This window comes from Chanodichthys erythropterus, chromosome 3 (assembly GCF_024489055.1).
Source record: "Chanodichthys erythropterus isolate Z2021 chromosome 3, ASM2448905v1, whole genome shotgun sequence".
NCBI lineage: Eukaryota > Metazoa > Chordata > Actinopteri > Cypriniformes > Xenocyprididae > Chanodichthys > Chanodichthys erythropterus.
The window spans coordinates 48923278-48946760 of record NC_090223.1 but is presented as its reverse complement, the minus strand read 5'-3'; the positions used below and the strand labels follow the sequence as shown (position 1 = coordinate 48946760).

At 36.3% G+C, this 23483-nt stretch overlaps 1 protein-coding gene across 3 annotated transcripts in view; it reads right to left on the bottom strand.

Moving 5' to 3' along the window:
• Positions 1-5471: 5471 nt before the first annotated feature.
• LOC137013143 (Na(+)/H(+) exchange regulatory cofactor NHE-RF2) overlaps positions 5472-23483 on the bottom strand; it is a 35647-nt gene continuing 17635 nt past the window's right edge. For 2 of the 3 annotated variants that reach the window (XM_067376775.1, XM_067376781.1), the window contains exons 4-7: positions 12484-12684; positions 10608-10761; positions 8133-8236; positions 5472-6981 (exon numbers count right to left, since the gene is read on the bottom strand). In XM_067376775.1, coding sequence (XP_067232876.1) covers positions 6814-6981; positions 8133-8236; positions 10608-10761; positions 12484-12684 — 627 coding nt within the window. In that variant the 3' untranslated portion in view covers positions 5472-6813. The remainder of the gene's footprint in view (positions 6982-8132; positions 8237-10607; positions 10762-12483; positions 12685-23483) is intronic. The other variant, XM_067376789.1, reaches the window with a different exon arrangement.

The following is a 23483-nucleotide window of genomic DNA, read 5'->3' as shown; positions in this document are numbered from 1 at the left end:
GGGGTTAAGTGCAGTGTGAAAAGCCTTAAAGTGGTTTTGATCTATAGAGCCAATTTTGCCCTTCATGACAACTGTGAGGGGGTGAATTTTTTTTTTTAAAACGCATCCATTTAAATAATATTAAGCCTTAAAGTTCTGCATAATTAAGGGCGTGGCCACTTGAGTGACAGGTGGATTGCCGCTGCTGTCACTATCCTTTTGTCTGCTGTCTGTGAGCCGCCATGTCCTACCTCTTTGTCCATTTTCGGTTATCCAGGTGTGATACGATTTTTTTTTTTTTCAGGAAGCTTCAGATCATAAATTAATCAGTGTGTCTAATCTGCTGTTCGGAGCACCAAAGTCATGTGATTTCAGCAGTTTGGCTGTTTGACAAGTGATCCGAATCATGATTCGATATGCTGATTCATTATGCTCCGAAGCTTCCTGTATCAGCTTATCAGTATATAAGTCGTTTTTTTTTTGGTGCACCAAAAATATTCTCGTTGCTTTATAATATTGAACCACTGTACTCACATGAACTGATTTAAATATGTTTTTAGTACATTAATGGATCTTGAGAGAGGAAATGTCATTGCTCCCTATGCAGGCCTCACTGAGCCATCGGACTTCAACAAAAATATCTTAATTTGTGTTCCGAAAATGAACGAAGGTCTTACGGGTGTAGAATGACATGAGGGTGAGTAATAAATGACATTATTTTCATTTCTGGGTGAAATAACCCTGAAGCTAAACTCTTAAATGTTAATAAAAACAAAGGTTAACGAACATGCAAATACCCATACGGTATATGGTAATTTGTGTCAAGGTACAGTATTAGCATGCTACTGTGATACCGCTAATCATATTCTAAAAACCAAAAACACACACAAGAGAGAGAGAGAGAGAGAGAGAGAGAGAGAGAGAGAGAGAGAGAGAGAGAGAGTGGGTTTGTAGTACAAAAGTTCATAAACCGTTTGCGATAAGAATGATCGAGTGAAATATTGTCACCTAAGTCAAGTTGTGTAATATGAGGTGTGAAAGAAGTCGCTGGGTGTGACCGTTCCCCTCCCCTCACTCACAAATTCACAGCCGGCCACTGACAGGACAGATTTCCCGTCTCTCTCTCTCTCTCTCTCTGAGCTGTTGTCCTTATTTGGCTTGGGTCTGTGAGAGTGTGGTTGTGTGAATCGAGAACAGAGAGAATTTCCTCCTGACTCTGACTCACTGCTCCTCTGACTCACGCGCAGCCTAACAAAAACACCGCGTCGCCATGGAGACGCAGACTGCCGCCCTCTCGGCCCGTGTCTGTTTCAGAGGCAGCAGCTGCCCTTCACTGACAAAAGGTACAGTGCTGGAAGAATCAGATAGTGATTGCCCTCTCCTACGAATACTCATTATACTACATTACAACTGCACCCATATACGTAGACTACACGTGACGAGCCAAACTGTACGATACATTTTGGTTGACATGCAGAAACAGGCTTTTATTTATTTTGGAGTTGTAGCTACTCATTTGGTTTCTTTTTGGAAAGATTTCTGATCATGCCCAGCTTTCAACTGCGTTTGGAAAATGTTTGATTGGGTTTCAACTATTAGCACATGTCTTTTCATTAGGAATATGATATTTTTTTAGCCAAATTTAGCACATAAATGTAAATATTTGGGAAATAATTCAAGACAGAAGTTCAACAATACCCTAAAAGAGTATTAAACTTGAACAATTAGAGAGCTGTAAAATGTGTTATTTGAATGCAAACACATTCATGCTTTTAATCATATTTATTTCCGTCTTTTGATTTTATTATTATTATGTTGCACTTGTAAATCTTTCTTTATCCTCGTGTGTGTGTGTGTGTGTGTGTGTGTGTGTGTGTGTGTGTGTGTGTGTGTGTGTGTGTGTGTGTGTGTGTGTGTGTGACAAACATTTTCAGCTGGTTAAACTTAGAAATGAAAGTTCACCTGCTGCCTTAACTAACATAACTTGAAGATAACCTTTGTTTAACTCACAAATAGTCAAGACTATTACGTTTAATTTTTCACTTAAAGTAATTGTCTTGATTATTTGTGAAGCTACCATTTAATTGTAAAAATACCATAACACTTTTATGCAAAGCTTTTACAATAGCCTAATAAAATAATAGTTCAAATTGAAATGAAGTATATGGACATTTTGTGGTTGTTTTAACTGTTTAAATACTTTGGATTTACTTTATGCTTAGTGCACGTGTCAAATTTTGCTAAGATATGAAGGTTTCTAAGATATTTTTTAATGCTGCTCTAGTGCAGGCAAATCCTCCAGTTCCTGTGATGCATTACAGTGCTAGACAAGCATGACAGTAAACTGCTGTTTTACGGCTCTTGCCGCAGGTTCTTCTGGTTACACAGACTTTACAACATTCTGCTCCATTCTAAAGTGTTTTCAGGGATTACGAGGTATTTATTTTGCTCAGCAAAAGGCATAAAATCACTGTTAAGCACATGTACTGATTTGAAATGAGTGAGTTGATCTTTTTATTGCATGCAAAATTGAAAAAGAACAACAAAAACTCCTTTTACAAGGGTGTAAGTGACATGAAACAGCTAATTCCTGCGGTCTTGTGTTTTATCAGACTGTCTGCGAAGACCGCTGTAAACCCGAATAAGTTGGTAAAACTCAAAACATTTGCGGCAATCAGTTACATCCAAAATTTTTAAGTTAAGAAATTCAAAATTTAAGTAAGCAGGCAGATTTTTATACTTGTACATTTTAACTTGAAATATTTGAGCAAGCTAACTCATACATTTCACTTTTAGTTATTTAATCTCAGTTTAAATATTTTAGTAGTGGGAACTTCGATAATTCAATAGATGCTAACTTGCTAATTAATAACAATGCTTTGATATAGCATTACAGAGCCCCGGACATGACATGCAGGAAATAAAAAGTAGGCTAAATCATGTGCATGATTTACTTATTCATTCCCTCGATTTACTATTTCACTCCGTCGACTTATATATCATGCACATGATTTAATTAGTTTTCTTGCATGTCATTTGTGGGGCTCCGTACATTTCAGCATGGCAATATAAACATTTATCATACCTTTTCTCAAACCAAGCTCACGCTCCACTCGTCACCATGATGGTAACCAAATATCCCACATGACTGAAACTCTCCTTAATTAGCATAGCAAAACATTAATCACTACTAAATCTCCCGCTTAACATTAATCTTGCACAAAAAAAACCACATTATATAACACTTAAATTTAGCATTTACTTTCCCTTTGGAGTGACATGGCAAAGCATGCTAGGAAATAGAAATCCTAGCCCAGTTTGTTAAATTTAAGTTTGTCTAAATTAAACGAAACACGTTCATAAAACTCAAAACAATGAAACGATTCAGATTACTTAAAATGTGTCAGTTTTGTGAACTTAAAAGAAAGGGAAAGTTGCATTTACTGATTAAAGTTAATTTGATTGAACAAATTTAATTAAAGTTCACCCCTACTCAAACCAATTAATTATTTTGAGCATTAGGGTTTACGATAGCAGTTATTTTCATTCGTGGCATGTCTTACTTACAGTATATGATTATTATATTGCTCTGGTTTCTGAAGCATGTCCTTCAGTGCAAACAGACACTCCTGCGTCTAATCTAAAGACTGAAAGATATGCTCAAATATCATTTATGGCTCATAGGGTGTCATCGATATAATCTTGGGTAGTGGTGGGACACATTTGACTGCACTGAAGACAGAGCCTGTCTCAGAATGAGTGAACGTCTAGAAGCTGTGTAAAAGGTGTGAACGAAAATGCTATGTGAATGGAGGAGTGTTTGTGTGACATATGATGAGAAATCTGCAAAAAGACTAATCTGCAAATTACAAAATGCATGTGAATCATTGTTGATTTTATCATTAGTGTTGTTATTCAAGCATCACAATGACTATTGCTCATACTTGTGGTTAGGAACTGTAAAAAAATTATACAATCAAAAGTCATGACAACGTATGTTTGTTGTGTCAAAATAATGCTGTCAAAATAATTTAACCCAGTTGTAAGTTATACAAGATTCAACTAGGCGATATTTTAAAAAAAAAAAAAAAAGAGTTGAAATACCTTGCACAGCCAATTTGGTTATACTTAAAAATTGAAGGCAGCAAGTTTTTTGGGTGAATTAGGGGAAAATATTTGACAGATATATAGAGATTTAGTTGGTTGCTTTTGAAAATTAACCACCTAGCAACCCCACACTACACCCTGGCAACACAACAAAACATCAGAACACCTTAGCAACGGCATATGCTGCAGCATCATGTCAGAAAGCTTTGCATGCACACGCATCCCTCGGTCCAGAATCCAGTTCAATCAGCTCCGTCAACATCGAAAAGACTTTCAGACAGAGCTGATATATCTATTGTTTTTGTAGGAACATTAAGTAGTATAGAAAAATATAGCCTATTTTTCTAAATGTAAAAATAATTGCAAGATTGACTTTATATTAATATGTTTTGGTTCAGTAGTCTTAAGGAAGGTATTAATAAAACCAAGTTACTATTTACTTTAGTGATATTACGAGTGTTGCCATTAATTTGATTAACTAAGAGTTCTGACTGTGCAGAACACATTTTGTTTGACTGTATACTGATAGATTTAGGCTGATAGTCGGACATTTTGTGCATCTGCTTTGCCAATGGACCCTTTTCACAGACTGTGATGATGCATTTCCACAGTTACTAACATCGCAAATCTAGTAAAGTTTTTCATATTTTCAATTTTTAAAAATGTAATCCACTATATATTGTGTTTACCTCATCAGTAAATGACAAAAAAATGAATTAACACTTCTGTGAGGGGTTTCTAATTCAACAGCTGTGGAAGTGATGGCAAATTTCACATCTTTCTGTTATCTGACCAATGTAATCAATCTCTCCGTATTTTTCCCTCTTTTGGAAAGTCGAAAAACTCAATCACAGATTTTTTTCTTTTGCTATTTTATCTATTTGCTGTCATCTCCCATCGCTTTATAGGTTTATCCAACTATGACCGACTTCCACTTCTGGGAGCCCCGGACATAATAAACAGAACGTGTTAACAGAAGTGACATTTACAAAATATACCAAATAGCTTCGTGAATTGACAATAAACTAATTGTATTTTTCAGTTTTGTTGTTCTCAGTGAAATTTGAGTATTTGAAATATATGTATATTAAATAATATATTTTGAACATCACATTTTCTGTTTTTATATATATATATATATATATATATATATATATATATATATATATATATATATATATATATATATATATATATATATAATGTATATATACTGTATATATTACAATATTTGCTTTGCTTTACAGCTACTCAATTACAACATAAAAACTTAAATCACCACAACAATCTTATTCAGAATGTGATTGTCACACTTTATTGAAAAAAATAATACTAATATGAATATTTCTGATAGGAAATTATTTCCCATTAGTGCTCAATGGCGGCATAGGGGAGCAACAGAAAAGAAAAAAAGAAAAAACTTGACTACTTGACTACATTAATACTAAATTGCAAACATGGAATGTATCATGAATTATTAAGATGAATAATAGTAATGCTGATGCTATATATCACAATATGTGTGCAGTAAATGCATATAGCGCTCTCTTAAAAGCTTTTATGATTGTCTGCATTATTGACTACCAAAATAAAGGTGGGTATCCTTCAACTCAAGCAGTCATGTCTGAGATGAGTTTGAGGGTCAGTGTAATGTGTAAATCCAGCTGTCTTTATGCACAAAGTTCAGTGACACTCACAGCATCAATACTGTTAGATCTGTTCCTCAAACTCTGTATAGATAAGATGTACGTTACTCTTTATCGTTTTACGAGGTTTATTACTTTAGATTTGCTTTTCTTCCTAAACCGATTCGGTTTCTTGCGTGCCATCTGTCTGTCAGTATCCATCCATGTCCCAGAATGCAACAGTAGACAATATACTGCGACTGTTTGTGGCATATCTTGCAACTCTGCACTTGTTCAATGCAAACGTTTCAACCCTCTTGCAGTCAAATGAGCTGTAAGACAGTAGCGTGTGTTATGATGCTCCCTCTGGTGGTGGAACATGTTTCGACTATATTCTTTCATAATGACCAAGAGTGCGTTAACGGCGCCCTCTAGTGTTGAGGAAGAGATGTGCAGTTCCCTTGCACAATCCCCTTTCTGGGTCACTCCAGTTTTTTCTTTCTGTTTACAATCTTTGCAATTCCGAGACACTTTCTCCTTGATATCCAACAGTGGTTCGTCCCTTCAAAACAATCCAAAAGCATAAGACATCAGCTGATCTGGCTGATTATAGGTTGTGTCTTTGGCAAAAGTACAATTTTCATTCACTGGTGATTCACATAAAACATACACGACATGAAACGAGCTTCATTATTTTAGTTCTTCTAAATGGGATAAGATGATTTTGTTCCGTCGAGTTCACAGTTCGTATGCTGTGGTAGTCCATATGCAGTCTCGTTTGGCTTTTGATATTCCATTGTATACGTTACTGTTAACCTACTACCTGTATGTGGAAGAGGCCGAATAAACAGCATGAAAACAAAATGGCGCAGAAATCCCTCTATACCGTCGCTTTTCCCTCTGCTGACTTTCTTAGCCATTTATAAGACAGAAACCCTATTGTGTAACTTACATTATCCCCTCCGGGTGAACTTTTTATGGTTCAAGTTTTCATTTTCTACAAAAATAGGTGCTTCTTTTTTCATCAAAAGCAGTCAAGTGTCCAGGGCGTTGAATGCAACACATGTAGGGGGGGGGTGTCTCTGGGGTCTGGGAAGCAGGTTCAGAAATTGCTAAAAATCTCATGCTTCTTGTTCCAGTCCATCTGGGGTGCTCTCTTTCTAGCGCGCTTGGCGTGGGCTTTCTCTTTAGCCTCCGCCGCCGTGGGGCTCAAACACAGACCTATTTCTTCAAACGGGTCGAGAAGATGGCTGCTGCTGTCCCTCGAGAACTACAATACATAAATACACACATAGAGACAGTGTCAAAAAGCCATAAAATTCATATAATATTGAGTATTTGGCATAAAATGCATTTTTATATATATCAAATAAATATATGGATTAAATCCCAATGCCATTATCACTGTGTATTTCATAACAAGCATGAGGATTTCGTATATGTTAGATGTTTTAAAGGAACACTCCACTTTTTTTTTTGAAAATAGGCTCATTTTCCAACTCTCCTAGAGTTAAACAGTTGAGTTTTACCGTTTTCGAATCCATTCAGCCGATCTCCGGTTCTGGCGGTACCACTTTTAGCATAGCTTAGCAAAGTTCATTGAATCGGATTAGACCGTTAGCATCGCGTTAAAAAATGACCAAAGAGTTTTGATATTTTTCCTATTTAAAACTTGACTCTTCTGTAGTTAAATCGTGTACTAAGACCGACGGAAAATAAAAAGTTGTGATTTTCTAGGCTGGTATGGCTAGGAACTATACTCTCATTCAGGCGTAATAATCAAGGAACTTTGCTGCCGTTCCATGGCTGCAGCAGTGCAATGATATTACGCAGCGCCTGTGAGCCCCTGCTTTCACAGGGAACGTGCCTTGCAACCATGGAGACGTTTGTGAGAGACGCTGCGTAATATCATTGCGCCTGCTGCAGCCATGATACGGCAGCAAAGTTCCTTGATTATTACGCCTGAATGAGAGTATAGTTCCTAGCCATATCAGCCTAGAAAATCACAACTTTTCATTTTCCGCCGGTCTTAGTACACAATTTAACTACAGAAGAGTCAAGTTTTAAATAGGAAAAAATCAAAACTCTTTGGTCATTTTTAAGCGCGATGCTAACGGTCTAATCAGATTCAATGAACTATGCTAAGCTATGCTAAAAGTGGTACCGCCAGACCCGGAGATCGGCTAAATGGATTTAAAAACGGTAAAACTCAACTGTTTAACTCTAGGGGAGTTGGAAAATGAGCCTATTTTCAAAAAAGTGGAGTGTTCCTTTAATGATATGACATAGATTTTTTAAAATGCGCAAAGAAACGCTTACAAAAATGAATATAACTAATGTAATTAATATGTGAAAATGTGCAGTTGTTATCTTTTTAAAAATTAGCTGGCACTTAAAATGTGTTTTGTTGGAAATGGTCACCTGTATGTTTGTGTCCTGACTGCTGCCGTCTGAGTATGTGGATCGTGAAGACGTCCCATTCACGTGTGGGCTATTGGAGCCGTTAGTTATGGACTCATCAAAATCTGTTTTAAGTAGAAGAAGAAGCAATGCTCAGATAACTGCTCATTCAATGAGATCAAGATCAGAGATCATCGTGGCTGAAGTTGGACAAAAAACTGTCATAAACATACATGTCCACTGTAAGTTTATCAATATATTGTGCATGAAGGAGAGAGATGCTGTGATAAGTTCCTTGAGAAGACCAATGCTACAGCTGGTGAAAGCAGCACACCTGATGTTCAAAGACCTGACGCAGAAGATTTACTGATCCAGGATGAAATGCATGAAAATGATACAAAGAAAACGGTGTCTGGAAAAGCTAGTGGATTGGGCAGGAATGAGCTTCCAGTGGGCTGAGTCAGGATCCTGCCAAATAACAATTATCCAAGAGATGCCAATAGCCTGTTTAAAGTGTTCGACTCAATTTAACTTTAATCTGAGCCACATGTCAGAAGCTGGACTGCTGGCTAACCAGAATGCAGGGTTTTGATGCGTGTTTAGAGGTACAACCTCTGTAGAGCCTTGAGAAGAGGCAGAACATCTGTCTATCTCTAAATGAAAACACATCAAACTCCCCCTCAAATCCCAGGAAGAGGAAGTCAAGGCTACACATACAAACTGAATAAGAAGAACCAGCATTATTAACAATACTTGATCATCATCATCATATTAGAATGATTTCTGAAGGATCATGTGACAGTGAAGACTGGAGTAATGATGCTGAAAATTCAGCTTTGATCACAGGAATAAATTACATTTAACATATATTATAATAGAAAACAGTTATTTTAAATATATATTTCAAATAATATATTTTGTTTACAATATTTTTGATCAAATAAATGCAGTTTTTTTGAGCATAAGAAACACCTTAAAGGGATAGTTCACCCAAAAATGAAAATTTTTCCCATGATTTACTCACCCTCAAGCCATCCTAGGTGTATATGACTATCTTCTTTCAGACGAACACAATCAGAGATATATTTAAAAATATCATTAGTCCTCCTAGGTTTATAATGGTTGTGAATGGGGGGCTGTGTTTTTAAAGTCAAAAATAATGCATCCATCCATAAAAAATGAATCCATACGACTTCAGAGGGTTAATAAAGGTCTTCTGAAGCGAAGCGATGCATTTTTGTAAGAAAAATATCCATATTTAAAACTTTATAAATTCAAATAACTAGCTTCACAGAATGTGCAAGTCGACTTGCGCAAAATGAGTAACCCACTGACACGATGTATGACGCAGGATGTAGGAGTATCGTAAGCTTAGACGTCTCTCGCAGTTCAAACAAATAGGGCTGTGCAAAAAACTCAAGCTCCTCTTCTTTTATATCGAAATCCTCCAACATTTCTCTTTAAAAATTATCGTTTTAGACTTATAATCCATGACCGGTGATTTGATTTGCTCTATCCTCTGCGCCTCCGCGTTCGTCATTACGTTGAGCGTCAGGTCAAAGGTTGCTCTTCCGCCACAAATTCAATCTGCGCATTCTGTGAAGCTAGTTTTTTTTAATTTATAAAGTTGTAAATATGGATATTTTTCTTACAAAAATGCATCGCTTCGCTTCAAAAGGCCTTTATTAACCCTCTGAAGTCGTATGGATTACTTTTCATTATGGATTGATGCATTATTTTTGGCTTCAAAATGCAAATGTGTTCGTCTGATATACACCTAGGATAGCTTGAGGGTGAGTAAATCATTGGATAATTTTCATTTTTGGGTGAACTATCCCTTTTAAAAAAATCTAATTATGCCAAGCTTTCCAACCAATAATAATTAATAATAATAATAATAATATTTAGTGAGAAGCATGTACTGTAGCTATAGCAAATCTCAACTGCTTGATTGTTATATCATCAATAAACTATATTATCTAAAAAAAAATCTATATTATCGCCTAGCGATATATTAAAAGTTATATTTATAGTACATCCGACTTTGTCCACAGACATACCATACACTCATGTAAAGCTACTATATACTATATAGCAGCTGCCTGACTTTTATTTATTTTATAGCGGAATGCATCTATATATCGCCTAGATCTTCATATAATGTTGGATAATTAACTTTATCCACATACGGTATACTCACGTAAATCAATATATACTATATATATCAAATTTCTGGCTTGATTGTTTGTTTTGCTGCAAAATGTAAACTATATTATCACCCAGCTCTAATCTGCTAAATGCAACTATAAGGCATGAAGAAGATATTAAAATATTATAAATAGCAACATCATGATTTTCTGTAAAGCTGGATTGAAGCAATGTATATTGTGAGAAGCACTATCCAAATACATTTAACTTATATTTGAGTTATATTTACAGCTCATTTTTATTTCTAGGTGAATTAAGAATTTCAGTAAGTAAAGTCTTTAATTGTACCTTTGACGTGGATACTGGTGGGGGTGATGCCCAACTTTTTGAAATGCTCATCTGTATCTGGATCCACCACTAGTAAACGCGTCTCGTTACCGCCGGTCTTGATGAAGGCCACGACTTCAGCATGTCTCATGCTTTCAATGTTCACTCCATTCACCTGCACACAGTTGTGATACCACAGCTAGAATCATTTTTGTACAACAAAAATAGTATATATATATATATATATATATATATATATATATACACTGTACACATACATATATATATATACAGTAAACATCATACAATCATGTTACTTTTGTATAATTGATTTCATGTAATATCTGACAATCATATTTATGAACAAATTATTTACATGGTACTGTTAAGTACTTAATCGTAAAAAAAAAACCTGGATACCATTTTCCATGGTAAATTTTAATGGTAATATCGTGGTACATTATTGTTTTACTCTCTAAAAAGAGTTACAGTGATGAAAAATAAAACCTTTAATCAATAGATTATTCTGGGGTGAATCTGCACTTCTGCCTCAGTGACTTTAATCATATGTAAAAGCTTTATTTATCCCATGATAAACCTGTTCACTCATTTTTGTCTTACAGTGCCCTGCTATTGGTTGCTTAGCAACATGTTTTGTGGGAGAATTAGGTTCCCAACAAGTCGAACAGAGGAGAGACGGTGAAGACATTTTACCGAAATTACAACCAAATCAATCAAAACAAAAACAAGGGCACGAGAGCCACCCGCACGCTCTCCTTCTGCTGAAGGTGATTTAATCTGAGTGTTTGTCCTGTGGACAGATGGACCGTGTGCTTTATTCAACTGAACAGCATCAAATATTAACGCGTGTTGCTGTGGCCGCAGCGGCAGCCGTGTGGGTTTCAGGTATCAGTGTCCTGAGGGAAGCGCAGAGAGGTGCGCTTCTGAAAACTGAAGGGGGCAGGACTCGCACTCTTAACTGAGGGTGGAAACAACTGCAAGATGGAGAGAAATGGGGGAGAAAGTTTGAACTGGTGCAAATAAAGGAGCAAATAAATCCTATTTTAGAACAATTAAGACTTTATATACATACACACACACACACACAGTTTATATATATATATATATACATACATGCCAAAATATCTAAATAATAAATATTTAAAATATACATATATAAACTATATACATTAAAATTATATTATAAACAATTTTTTTTTAAAGTGTATATATGAATTTATTTATTACATTAATGTGCTTAAATGTCATAAATATATTTTAAAACGTACAATAATTTGGAAGCATTATCTTGAGGCATTTTGCTGCCTTAAGGTTTCATGAGATTCACCTATGATTGCAATAACCAGTGAAATGTCTGTAAAACAATGAGCGTTGCTTTTCACATTCTCATCAGTATATAAAGGTATTCCTTAAATACAAGCTAGCACGTCCTTATTTCATAATGGTTCATCATTTGCACATTGCAATGATTAAATGTAGCGAATGTGTTTAATCGGCACTAAATCACACAAGAAGTTAATGAGTTAATGGAGGTTGTGAGAACACTGCATTTATTTCTGTGACAATAAAGGATGTTTTCAGCTCTACCGATCGATCTCAAATGTAAGTTTCAACATTATGCTATTTTGCTTGACTCAGTCGCTCAGGAACAGAAATATTTTGTGCGAGTCATCATATCACATGCCGCCCACATGCATCTGAATGTGATGGATGGTCTGTGTGTGAGTGTGAATGTAGAAGTGAATTTAGAAGGTGTGGGTGTATATCTGGCATCATAAGGGAGTATATTGATGCACGTGTGTAAATTATAGAAATATGATATAGAAAGAGCTTGAGATAAAAGGCTTCAGCAGAATCAGAATCATTCCTGTCTCACCTCTATGAGTCTGTCCTGTGGTTTGAGTCCAGCGCGGTCAGCGGGCGAGCCGGGGTCCAGAGCCCGTATGTACTGGCCCGGTCTGGACTTCTCGCTGTGGAGATTAAAGCCGTAACCCGCCTCAGAACGTACCAGGTGACACAGTCTCGGTAGAAGCTCAGATGGATCCCGTGTCGAGGACTCTGGTGAGGGCTGAACGTCCTGTGACAGGAGAAATAAAGACTTTTAGGGTGTGTTCACACTTGGCAGGTTTAGTTTGATTAAAACGAACTCTGGTGCGATTGCTCCTCTTGTTAGGGATAGTTAAAGGGATAGTTCACCCAAAAATGAAAATTTGATGTTTATCTGTTTACCCCCAGGGCATCCAAGATGTAGATGACTTTTTTTCTTCAGTCGAACGCAAATTATGATTTTTAACTGCAACCGCTGCCGTCTGTCAGTCAAATAATAGCAGTGATTGGGAACTTGAACAATAAGAGTCGAAAAAACTTCCATAGACAAATCCAAATGAAACCCTGCGGCTCGTGACGACACATTAATGTCCTAAGACACGAAACGATCGGTTTGTGCGAGAAACCGAACAGTATTTATATAATTTTTTACCTCTAATACACCACTATGTCCAACTGCGTTCAGCTTCCGGCTAGTGAGGTCTGATCGCGCTCTGACAACGGAAGTGATGTCTCGCGCTCATTGAAGTATATGGGCGAGACATCACTTTTTTTGACTTTTATTGTTCAAGTTCCCAATCACTGCTATTATTTGACTGACAGACGGCAGCGGTTGCAGTTAAAAATCATAATTTGCGTTCGACTGAAGAAAAAAAGTCACCTACATCTTGGATGCACTGGGGGTAAGCAGATAAACATCAAATTTTCATTTTTGGGTGAACTATCCCTTTAAGTGTGCTTGGTGCACACCAAACAAGCGGACCGAGACCCCTGAAAAGGTGGGTCTGGGTCCATTTAGAAACAAACTGGTGTGGTTCAACTGAAATATGGGCCAAAGACATCTAAACAAACCAAAAACAGGATGTGATGTTACAAGATGCAAGCCTAAAAAGGACAGAATGCTCAAGCATACTTGTTTTCTCATCACAGGAGCCATGTTTCCCATTACAGTTTGGTACAGGCATACCAGAAACGCCGTCTCTTTGCAGCAGACCTTTGTTTGTTTGCAACAGAGGAATTCCTGTCTGTTTTGACTTCTTTACACATTTTAAGCGCTTCATACGTTCTTAGTGGTACCGCTCACACACAACAAGCACATTTAGCCCAGAAAACAGCATTGTTTTGGATGTTTGACAAGTTCCACAAGTAAAAATTCAAGTGTGAATGATAAGCGAACCAGTACTAAATGTATTATTTTCTTTTTTTTGGTCTCGACCAAGAGAACCAAACTACAAATGTGAACACACCCTTAGGGCATTTTCAGACCTGTAGATCATTTGCTTAGTTCTGAAACAGGGGCTTAATTTGTTTCAATGTTGCATTTTCTTCTTGATTTGGTTTGCTTTCACAAGGCAACATTTCAAGGTGTACAAAAATGTGAAACTGTCCACTTATTAGCCAGAGTTTCCTCTGCTTCATCCATCAAAATGATTGACAAGTTAGCTCCATGAAGTTATTACGGCTTATCTGTAACTGTCGACACACACGCAAACACTATACGAGACAATGGGTCTCATTCATGAAACACGAGCAGAATGAATTTTTGTGTAAATCGTGTGTAAAGTGGTTCTGGTGTAAATTTTTGGATTCATTAAAATGTTCGTATTTTCCAAATGTTAGTTGGTACGAAAGAAATCTACACCTGCTCCCAGCCACGCGTAAATAGTGCGTTTAACATCCGGACGTTTTTAACTGATTTCAATAGGGCTGGGCAAACTAATGGCCCCAAATGGACAAAATCCTTCGTTTGGTGTCATAATATCATGCCCATATATAGTTGTCAGTCGGATTTAATGGGCGGGATTTAAGGTAATTGAGAATGAGCATGTACGCGCGTCCCATTTATGACTGATTGGAATTCATTAACACACACACAAATTTCACTATCACTTCTGACGTTTACGAAGTATTTGTGAATCAGGAGAAGAGTTTTCGGGAAGGTCTCTTTACGCGCAAATCACTCACATATTTACTCGTATATTTATGAAAGTTTCATGAATGAGACCCATTGTGTCCACATTATTATACAGCATATACAATGCAGTTAGAGCAGGAAGCAATTCTTCGTTGGGACAGCAGTCTCGCTTGGAGAAATGCAGTTACACTCACAGAATCAGACACTGCTGCTTTTTATATACAGTAATACATTTCCCGTAATGAACGGGGAATGAACTTGGTCCATTGGGTCAGATTGCTTTCTCATCTCAACTGAACCGCTCTTGCAATCGGGCCGAGACAACCTAGTTCAGGTGATCTTGGAGCAATTGTTTTGGTTTGGATCCGAGCGAGATTGCCGTGTTCATATATGCCTAAACTAACCAGTCTAAGGGAGAAAACACACCAGGATCTGAAACAAATGCTCCAAACGAGCCAGCTGTGAAAACGGCCATAGATACAAAAAATCCTGAAGCTAAATATTAGGTTTAAAAATACTTGTCTATGACATGGCAAGATCGTACTAGTTCGTACTAATGTACTAGTTTGGCTTTATAGTAGTTTTAAAATGTTAGATGATATTAGATGTTTTATAAACACACAGTTTCAGTCAATGTCTTCCATTCAGAAAATTCTCAGTTTACACCTCAGTCAAATCCACAACAACAAAATAACATTCAAAATGCTCACGTACAGTGATGCATTTGATTGGATGATTAACAGAAGTGTTAATTAAACACAGAGTAATTTTGAGTAATGAATTAATAAAGTTAATGCATGAATTTCAGGTACAGTTTTGTAATTTGGAACAATAAGTGTTCATTAATAAATTAATAAATGTAAAAAAATGCTATCTGCATATAAATCCATCAACCATCAGTCCACTACTTAACAGAAATCATAAAAAATAAACAAAATTAAATGAATGTGTGTGCTATATTGTAAATACAGGGTTATTTAATTATAAGATTTGAAGGATTGCAGCATTTAGATTTGATTATATGAGTTTTCCTCTAAAATGTGCATTAGAGTGTTACAAATGAGCTACAACCAACCAATAATAATAATTCTGGAAAATCTGCTATTGATCCAAGATGGAGAGTGGGGGAAAAAAAACACTACAATGCCATGAAGGATGTTGTTTGACAATGTAGTATTCTTGGCAAACTGAAACCGAGGTCATCAGAAGAACAGAAAGATGCTGGATGTGTGAATAAGTGAAGCATTATCAGCCTGCCAGAGGAGGATTTCTCAAACAGGAGCAAAAATAATCACCACGTCAACATCGAAACCACAATAAAGTGTGATAATGAATGTCATAATCAGTTTGTGGTTTTCACAGGTTATGTGATGACACACTCCTACTTATCTGGTGTTGTGTATTCCTCATACTTGTCATTTGGACAAACATCTAAACTTAAATATTACATTTCTGCTCATAACACATTAGGGGCTTTCACACTGAATAATTGTAGGAACTCAGTGATAGGAACTAGCCACTAGGATAGATCCCCGGGAACTAATTTCTCCCCCAACCATGTTCCTGATTGCATTTGCACCGGGAATAGGAACTCTGAAGCGTCCGACAGTGGCGTCTTTAAGCGCAGCATTTACAAACGCAAAAAAAAAAAAAAACGGTGGATGGTATGCTGTGATCGGAGTTTGTTGTGTGTCGTGAGTTTCGTGATAACAGAGATGGAATTTAATGTATCTAATTTAGTTCCCCCAAAAGGAGTTTTTAGAACTAAAATCGTTCCTAGTTCCTGCTAGGCAAAATCCAGGTACTTCAGCCAGTAGTTCTAGGAACTATGAAAAGATTCCTCCGGTGCGAAAGCCCCTATTAGCAACCGCATGGCAACACACATAAGAATAAATGCAGCACATAATCATTCTTGTGAATACAAAACAAGAAGACATCATTAAAAACCAAGGAACATCTAATAGGTGTTTTTTATGGGAATTCAAAGGTAGTAATGACAGTGAAGGTCAAAGGTCAAGGTTCATTAGGCAAGTCCATTCAGAACAGGATGGTACGATCCATTGTCATTTTCTAAAGAATGACAGGAAAACTTGATATACAAACACACACTGTATTTTATATTTATGCATATAATTATTGCAGACGTGCATCATTAAAATAAAAAATACTTAATTTAATGTATTTCATGATTAGATATAAATATAAAATAGAGTATACATTATTTTAAATTCATGCATAAGCCAGATTCATGCTAAATTAATTCTTTAATCAATTCAATAATTATTTAATCAATTATAATATAATATACACTCTAAAAAATGCTGGGTTAAAAGCAACCCAAGTTGGGTTGAAAATGGACAAACACAGCGATTGGGTTGTTTTAACCCAGCAGTTGGGTTAAATGTTTGCCCAACCTGCTGGGTAGTTTTACTTAACTATTGTTTAAAAATTACAGTATTGCTTACTTAAAATGAACCCAAAATATCTTGAAAATTAATATTTATTAATATGTTTAATAGATGAACATTTTAATTTCATTTTAGATTCATTTTAAGTCAGCCATATAGTCATTTTCAAACAATAGTTGAGTTAAGTAAAACTACCCAGCAGGTTGGGCAAACATTTAACCCAACAGTTGGGTTAAAACAACCCAATCGCTGGGTTTGTCCATTTTCAACCCAACTTGGGTTGTTTTTAACCCAGCATTTTTTAGAGTGTAATATAATATAATATAATATAATATAATATAATATAATATAATATAATATAATATAATATAATGCTTGGAAAAGACTGTTTTTACTGTTCTAAGTTTTAAGAGCTTGGAAGATCAACATCCAGATGAATGGTTGATGTTCTCACTGTCTGTGGTCTGACCTGTTTGTTATTTGACTGACAGGTGTGTGTAAGTTGATCTAACTGACGGCAGACGGGAGACCCCCAAAGGCACATTGTTTGAAGGAAGAACAGATTACAGCATTTCCGATAGTGACACTGTCTGAATATGGTGCTGAATATGGACACTTATTTCAGAACATACAGAATTAAAAACACTTCTGAGACGCATGACATTGACAGATGGATGTTCAGACAAGATGTACTTTTATCACCCCAAAAGAAAACTTTAAATTTTAGAATGAACATCTGACTAAATTAGTGTCCATATGTGGAAAGCAAAACAACAATAATTTTTAAGGGTATTTTGTGGAAATATAAAGGTTTAAAATGGCTTCTTCTCTATGATAGGAACATTAACTCTGTAAAGCCTGACATTTGAAATAATAGTCAGAAAAATTTTTAATTTTTGAGATGGAACAGTTCATTAAAACTTTAAAATTATGAATATAGTATATTATATTAATAATATATAATTAATAATATTAATCTAAAAAAAATGTTGAGTATCACCATTTTACATGTCAGACTATTATGCCTTATATAGTATGATCTAGAAAAATATGGAGCTCATATTTGAGGAGGAAAAACTTCAATTTTATTCAGAGGCAAAAAAAGAAAGAAGCTATTTGGTGCAGTTGCTGATATTTATATGGCCAAAAAGTAAGATGAAATTCTGATTGCTTGTAATGTAAATCGCTGAGATCTTTATAAGGGTATTTACTTACATAAAATGCATATGAATATCAGCTGTCACTCTATATCGCCCAATAATATGTCTTAGTAAGATATTTAAATTCTTAGTTTGATGTTTAAAGCCCTGTAGTTTTTATTATGGAGGGTAATGTTCCTCAAAGGCCTGTTTTATCATATAATACACACATTTTAACTTGTTTTAACATTTTTTCCTAAAATGTAAAGTTCCTTCAGTCCAGCAGCTGTTCATCTTAAAATATTACTAACAATACAAATGATATTCTAATGTTTTTCAAAGCAAAAAGTCGTGTACTACGACCTGAAGGGGGACAGATTTAGAATTATAAGGCCTTTCAGGCTCACAAGTGGATTACGCTAAATATAGGTGTAAACATGGTGGAAAATATTTTGAGCTAGTCCATTTTCGACCACTTCCAGAGGTAGCTGAAAACTATGCGACTGGATGGTGTAGACGCTCATGTGGTCGAATGTTCGAACAGCCACAAAAGACGCTTCTCCACCTAAACTTAGTCAGCTGAAGACCCGAGTTTGCTTTGAAGATGAAAAATGTACCAAGCACAATGTTCTCTCACCACTCCTGATTTCTAACACACACTCACATGTGGTCTTGCGGCTGTCAGAGCAGAAACAATAGCTGCAGCTCTCCGTGCGCGTCCATATGTAAATTGCGCAAGATTATTTTGTCCATTAGATCAAAAGATCTGAAAAAGCTCAAACATTTACCCTTCCATAGACCCTCCCCTTGAAGATATCAGGACAGAAGTGGTTAAAAGTGGACAAAAGAGAAGAATTAAAACACCATGTTTAAATAGGAATGTCTGCCTCGTCAACTTGTGATCCGATCAACTAAAACGTGACCTTACTTGCTTAAAAAGTATACATGATCAATCAGATGAGAGAAGGCATGTAATAAATTGTGTACAACATGATTTTCAGCAGTTTTGATCATAATGATAATAAAGATGCCTAAGAAATTTGAATATCAAATATTATATGGTAGGCTTTATGGGGTTAAGCACAATCATTTCAGACAGGCGAACAGGAACACTTTATTCCAGTGAATTCAGGAGCAGCCGACCTAATAACACATTGTCCCACCAACTCAACACAGCTGACCTCTGAGAGAACAACTACTGTTAGTTAGAAACCAGAGAGGAGTTTGGGACTGGTGGGATGAACAAGCATTTCTCTGTTCCCGACACTTCCACTCTAATTCTAAATACCTCCATACGGCATTATGGTTCTGGGCCACAAATAAACCTCCCTGCTGAACGATCAGCGTTAGAATATTCCCATTGTCACACACCCCTCTGCACACCCTTGCATTACACCCTCTTCCTGTCACTCCGGGTCCTGAGGTTTCTGTTCCTGGCTTGAGCATGGAGATGTGTGGGATAAGTATGGGAAAACACTCGAGAGAGTGGCAGATGCTGCACAAAGCATTCCTGAAACTTCCTGTCACAATAAGATGCTGCCTGTGTGTTTCAAAGCATGGGCTGGTAAAATGATACTGATGCTTTTGAATTATTGACACTAGGACCTCTGGGATTTCTCGCACGTGACTATTATTAACCCTTTCTCTGCTGCGGCTTCCACAGCCAAACACAGAGCACAACATAAATGACACACTCATACCTCAAACATAAATTTTGAAGCCGCTGTTGTTTTCTTAAAACTCCACTGAATCAATACCAAGTGGGATTGGGAACCAAGAGGTGATTTTTATTCTGATTACAGAACAAATTACTATAATGTATTGGTTTTTGATAATAAATCAACAACATACAGCACAAACAGTGTAAGCCGATATCCAATCAAATGGCTCTAATGAGTTGTTTCTTTAAGTGAATCAAAAACATTCAGCACAAGTAGTGCAGTCCGATTCTCAAACAAATGACTCTAATGAGCTGGATCTTTAAGTGAATCAAAAACATTCAATACAAGTAGTGCAGTCCGATTCTCAAACAAATTACTCTAATGAGTCGTTTCTTTAAGTGAATCAAAAACATTCAATACAAGTAGTGCAGTCCGATTCTCAAACAAATGACTCTAATGAGTCGTTTCTTTAAGTGAATCAAAAACATTCAATACAAGTAGTGCAGTCCGATTCTCAAACAAATGACTCTAATGAGCTGGATCTTTAAGTGAATCAAAAACATTCAATACAAGTAGTGCAGTCCGATTCTCAAACAAATGACTCTAATGAGTCGTTTCTTTAAGTGAATCAAAAACATTCAATACAAGTAGTGCAGTCCGATTCTCAAACAAATGACTCTAATGAGTCGTTTCTTTAAGTGAATCAAAAACATTCAATACAAGTAGTGCAGTCCGATTCCCAAACAAATGACACTAATGAGTCGTTTCTTTAAGTGAATCAAAAACATTCAATACAAGTAGTACAGTCCGATTCCCAAACAAATGACTCTAATGAGTCGTTTCTTTAAGTGAATCAAAAACATTCAATACAAGTAGTGCAGTCCGATTCTCAAACAAATGACTCTAATGAGTCGTTTCTTTAAGTGAATCAAAAACATTCAATACAAGTAGTGCAGTCCGATTCTCAAACAAATGACTCTAATGAGCTGGATCTTTAAGTGAATCAAAAACATTCAATACAAGTAGTGCAGTCCGATTCTCAAACAAATGACTCTAATGAGCTGGATCTTTAAGTGAATCAAAAACATTCAATACAAGTAGTGCAGTCCGATTCTCAAACAAATGACTCTAATGAGTCGTTTCTTTAAGTGAATCAAAAACATTCAGTACAAGTAGTGCAGTCCGATTCTCAAACAAATGACTCTAATGAGCTGGATCTTTAAGTGAATCAAAAACATTTAGTACAAGTAGTGCAGTCCGATTCCCAAACAAATGACACTAATGAGTCGTTTCTTTAAGTGAATCAAAAACATTTAGTACAAGTAGTGCAGTCCGATTCCCAAACAAATGACTCTAATGAGTCGTTTCTTTAAGTGAATCAAAAACATTCAATACAAGTAGTGCAGTCCGATTCCCAAACAAATGACTCTAATGAGTCGGTTCTTTAAGTGAATCAAAAACAGTCAATATAAGTAGTATAGTCCAATTTTCAATCAAATTAGCCGGTCCTTTTTAGTGAATCAAAGCCATACAGGGCAACAAGCCTAGTCAGATTCCTGAACAATAAGCTGTTACTGATTGGTTGTTCAAATGATGGGTAGCTAAAGATACGCATCATGATTTATCAGTAGTGCAGTCCGATTCTCAAACAAATGACTCTAATGAGCTGGATCTTTAAGTGAATCAAAAACATTCAATACAAGTAGTGCAGTCCGATTCTCAAACAAATGACTCTAATGAGTCGTTTCTTTAAGTGAATCAAAAACATTCAGTACAAGTAGTGCAGTCCGATTCTCAAACAAATGACTCTAATGAGCTGGATCTTTAAGTGAATCAAAAACATTTAGTACAAGTAGTGCAGTCCGATTCCCAAACAAATGACACTAATGAGTCGTTTCTTTAAGTGAATCAAAAACATTCAATACAAGTAGTACAGTCCGGTTCTCAAACAAATGACTCTAATGAGTCGTTTCTTTAAGTGAATCAAAAACATTCAATACAAGTAGTGCAGTCCGATTCTCAAACAAATGACTCTAATGAGTCGTTTCTTTAAGTGAATCAAAAACATTCAATACAAGTAGTACAGTCCGATTCCCAAACAAATGACTCTAATGAGTCGTTTCTTTAAGTGAATCAAAAACATTCAATACAAGTAGTGCAGTCCGATTCTCAAACAAATGACTCTAATGAGTCGTTTCTTTAAGTGAATCAAAAACATTCAATACAAGTAGTGCAGTCCGATTCTCAAACAAATGACTCTAATGAGTCGTTTCTTTAAGTGAATCAAAAACATTCAATACAAGTAGTGCAGTCCGATTCTCAAACAAATGACTCTAATGAGTCGTTTCTTTAAGTGAATCAAAAACATTCAATACAAGTAGTGCAGTCCGATTCTCAAACAAATGACTCTAATGAGCTGGATCTTTAAGTGAATCAAAAACATTCAATACAAGTAGTGCAGTCCGATTCTCAAACAAATGACTCTAATGAGTCGTTTCTTTAAGTGAATCAAAAACATTCAGTACAAGTAGTGCAGTCCGATTCTCAAACAAATGACTCTAATGAGCTGGATCTTTAAGTGAATCAAAAACATTTAGTACAAGTAGTGCAGTCCGATTCTCAAACAAATGACACTAATGAGTCGTTTCTTTAAGTGAATCAAAAACATTCAATACAAGTAGTACAGTCCGGTTCTCAAACAAATGACTCTAATGAGTCGTTTCTTTAAGTGAATCAAAAACATTTAGTACAAGTAGTGCAGTCCGATTCCCAAACAAATGACTCTAATGAGTCGTTTCTTTAAGTGAATCAAAAACATTCAATACAAGTAGTGCAGTCCGATTACCAAACAAATGACTCTAATGAGTCGGTTCTTTAAGTGAATCAAAAACAGTCAATATAAGTAGTATAGTCCAATTTTCAATCAAATTAGCCGGTCCTTTTTAGTGAATCAAAGCCATACAGGGCAACAAGCCTAGTCAGATTCCTGAACAATAAGCTGTTACTGATTGGTTGTTCAAATGATGGGTAGCTAAAGATACGCATCATGATTTATCAGTAGTATTTTATAAAATTAAATGAATAAAATGTTGTTTGGCTAATTCAGTATTGTTTAATGTATATTTCATGCCAATTTGACTGAAAGAAACTGCCAAAAAAAGACCAAGAATTCATTAAAAGGCCATATAAACACACTTTTTGGAACTGCATTTCTTTTCCCCCAAATATTTATTCCATTAAAGTACTAAACCTTAATGGCCCCATTAGGAACCTGAACAAGAATCATTTCCAATCCTTTTCAGTTTTCATCCCTAACTGTGAGCGCTACTTCATGTGTTCAGTGTATCACTGTATAGCAGTTCTTCTCACGTTTTTAGTGTGTTTGTGTATGTTGATGATGCTCCACAGGCCCACACCCATGTTATCAGTCCAGCACAGACACACTCCACACGGCAGCACCGCCTGCAGCCGTTGACACGCGAGGGACCCAGACGGCAGGACGCAAAGCAGAGGGGCCCCGCTGACGGCTCTGCAGATGGACAAACTGACACGGGCGTTTCACCCCCAGCAGGAAACACAGGAGGGAGTCACACAGGAAGTACACAGATCAGAGCAGGGAGGAGACTGGAAACATATACACATATCATCCTATTTTTCCATATCATATGGATTTTCCTACATACAAAATGATCTGAAACCCTATGTTT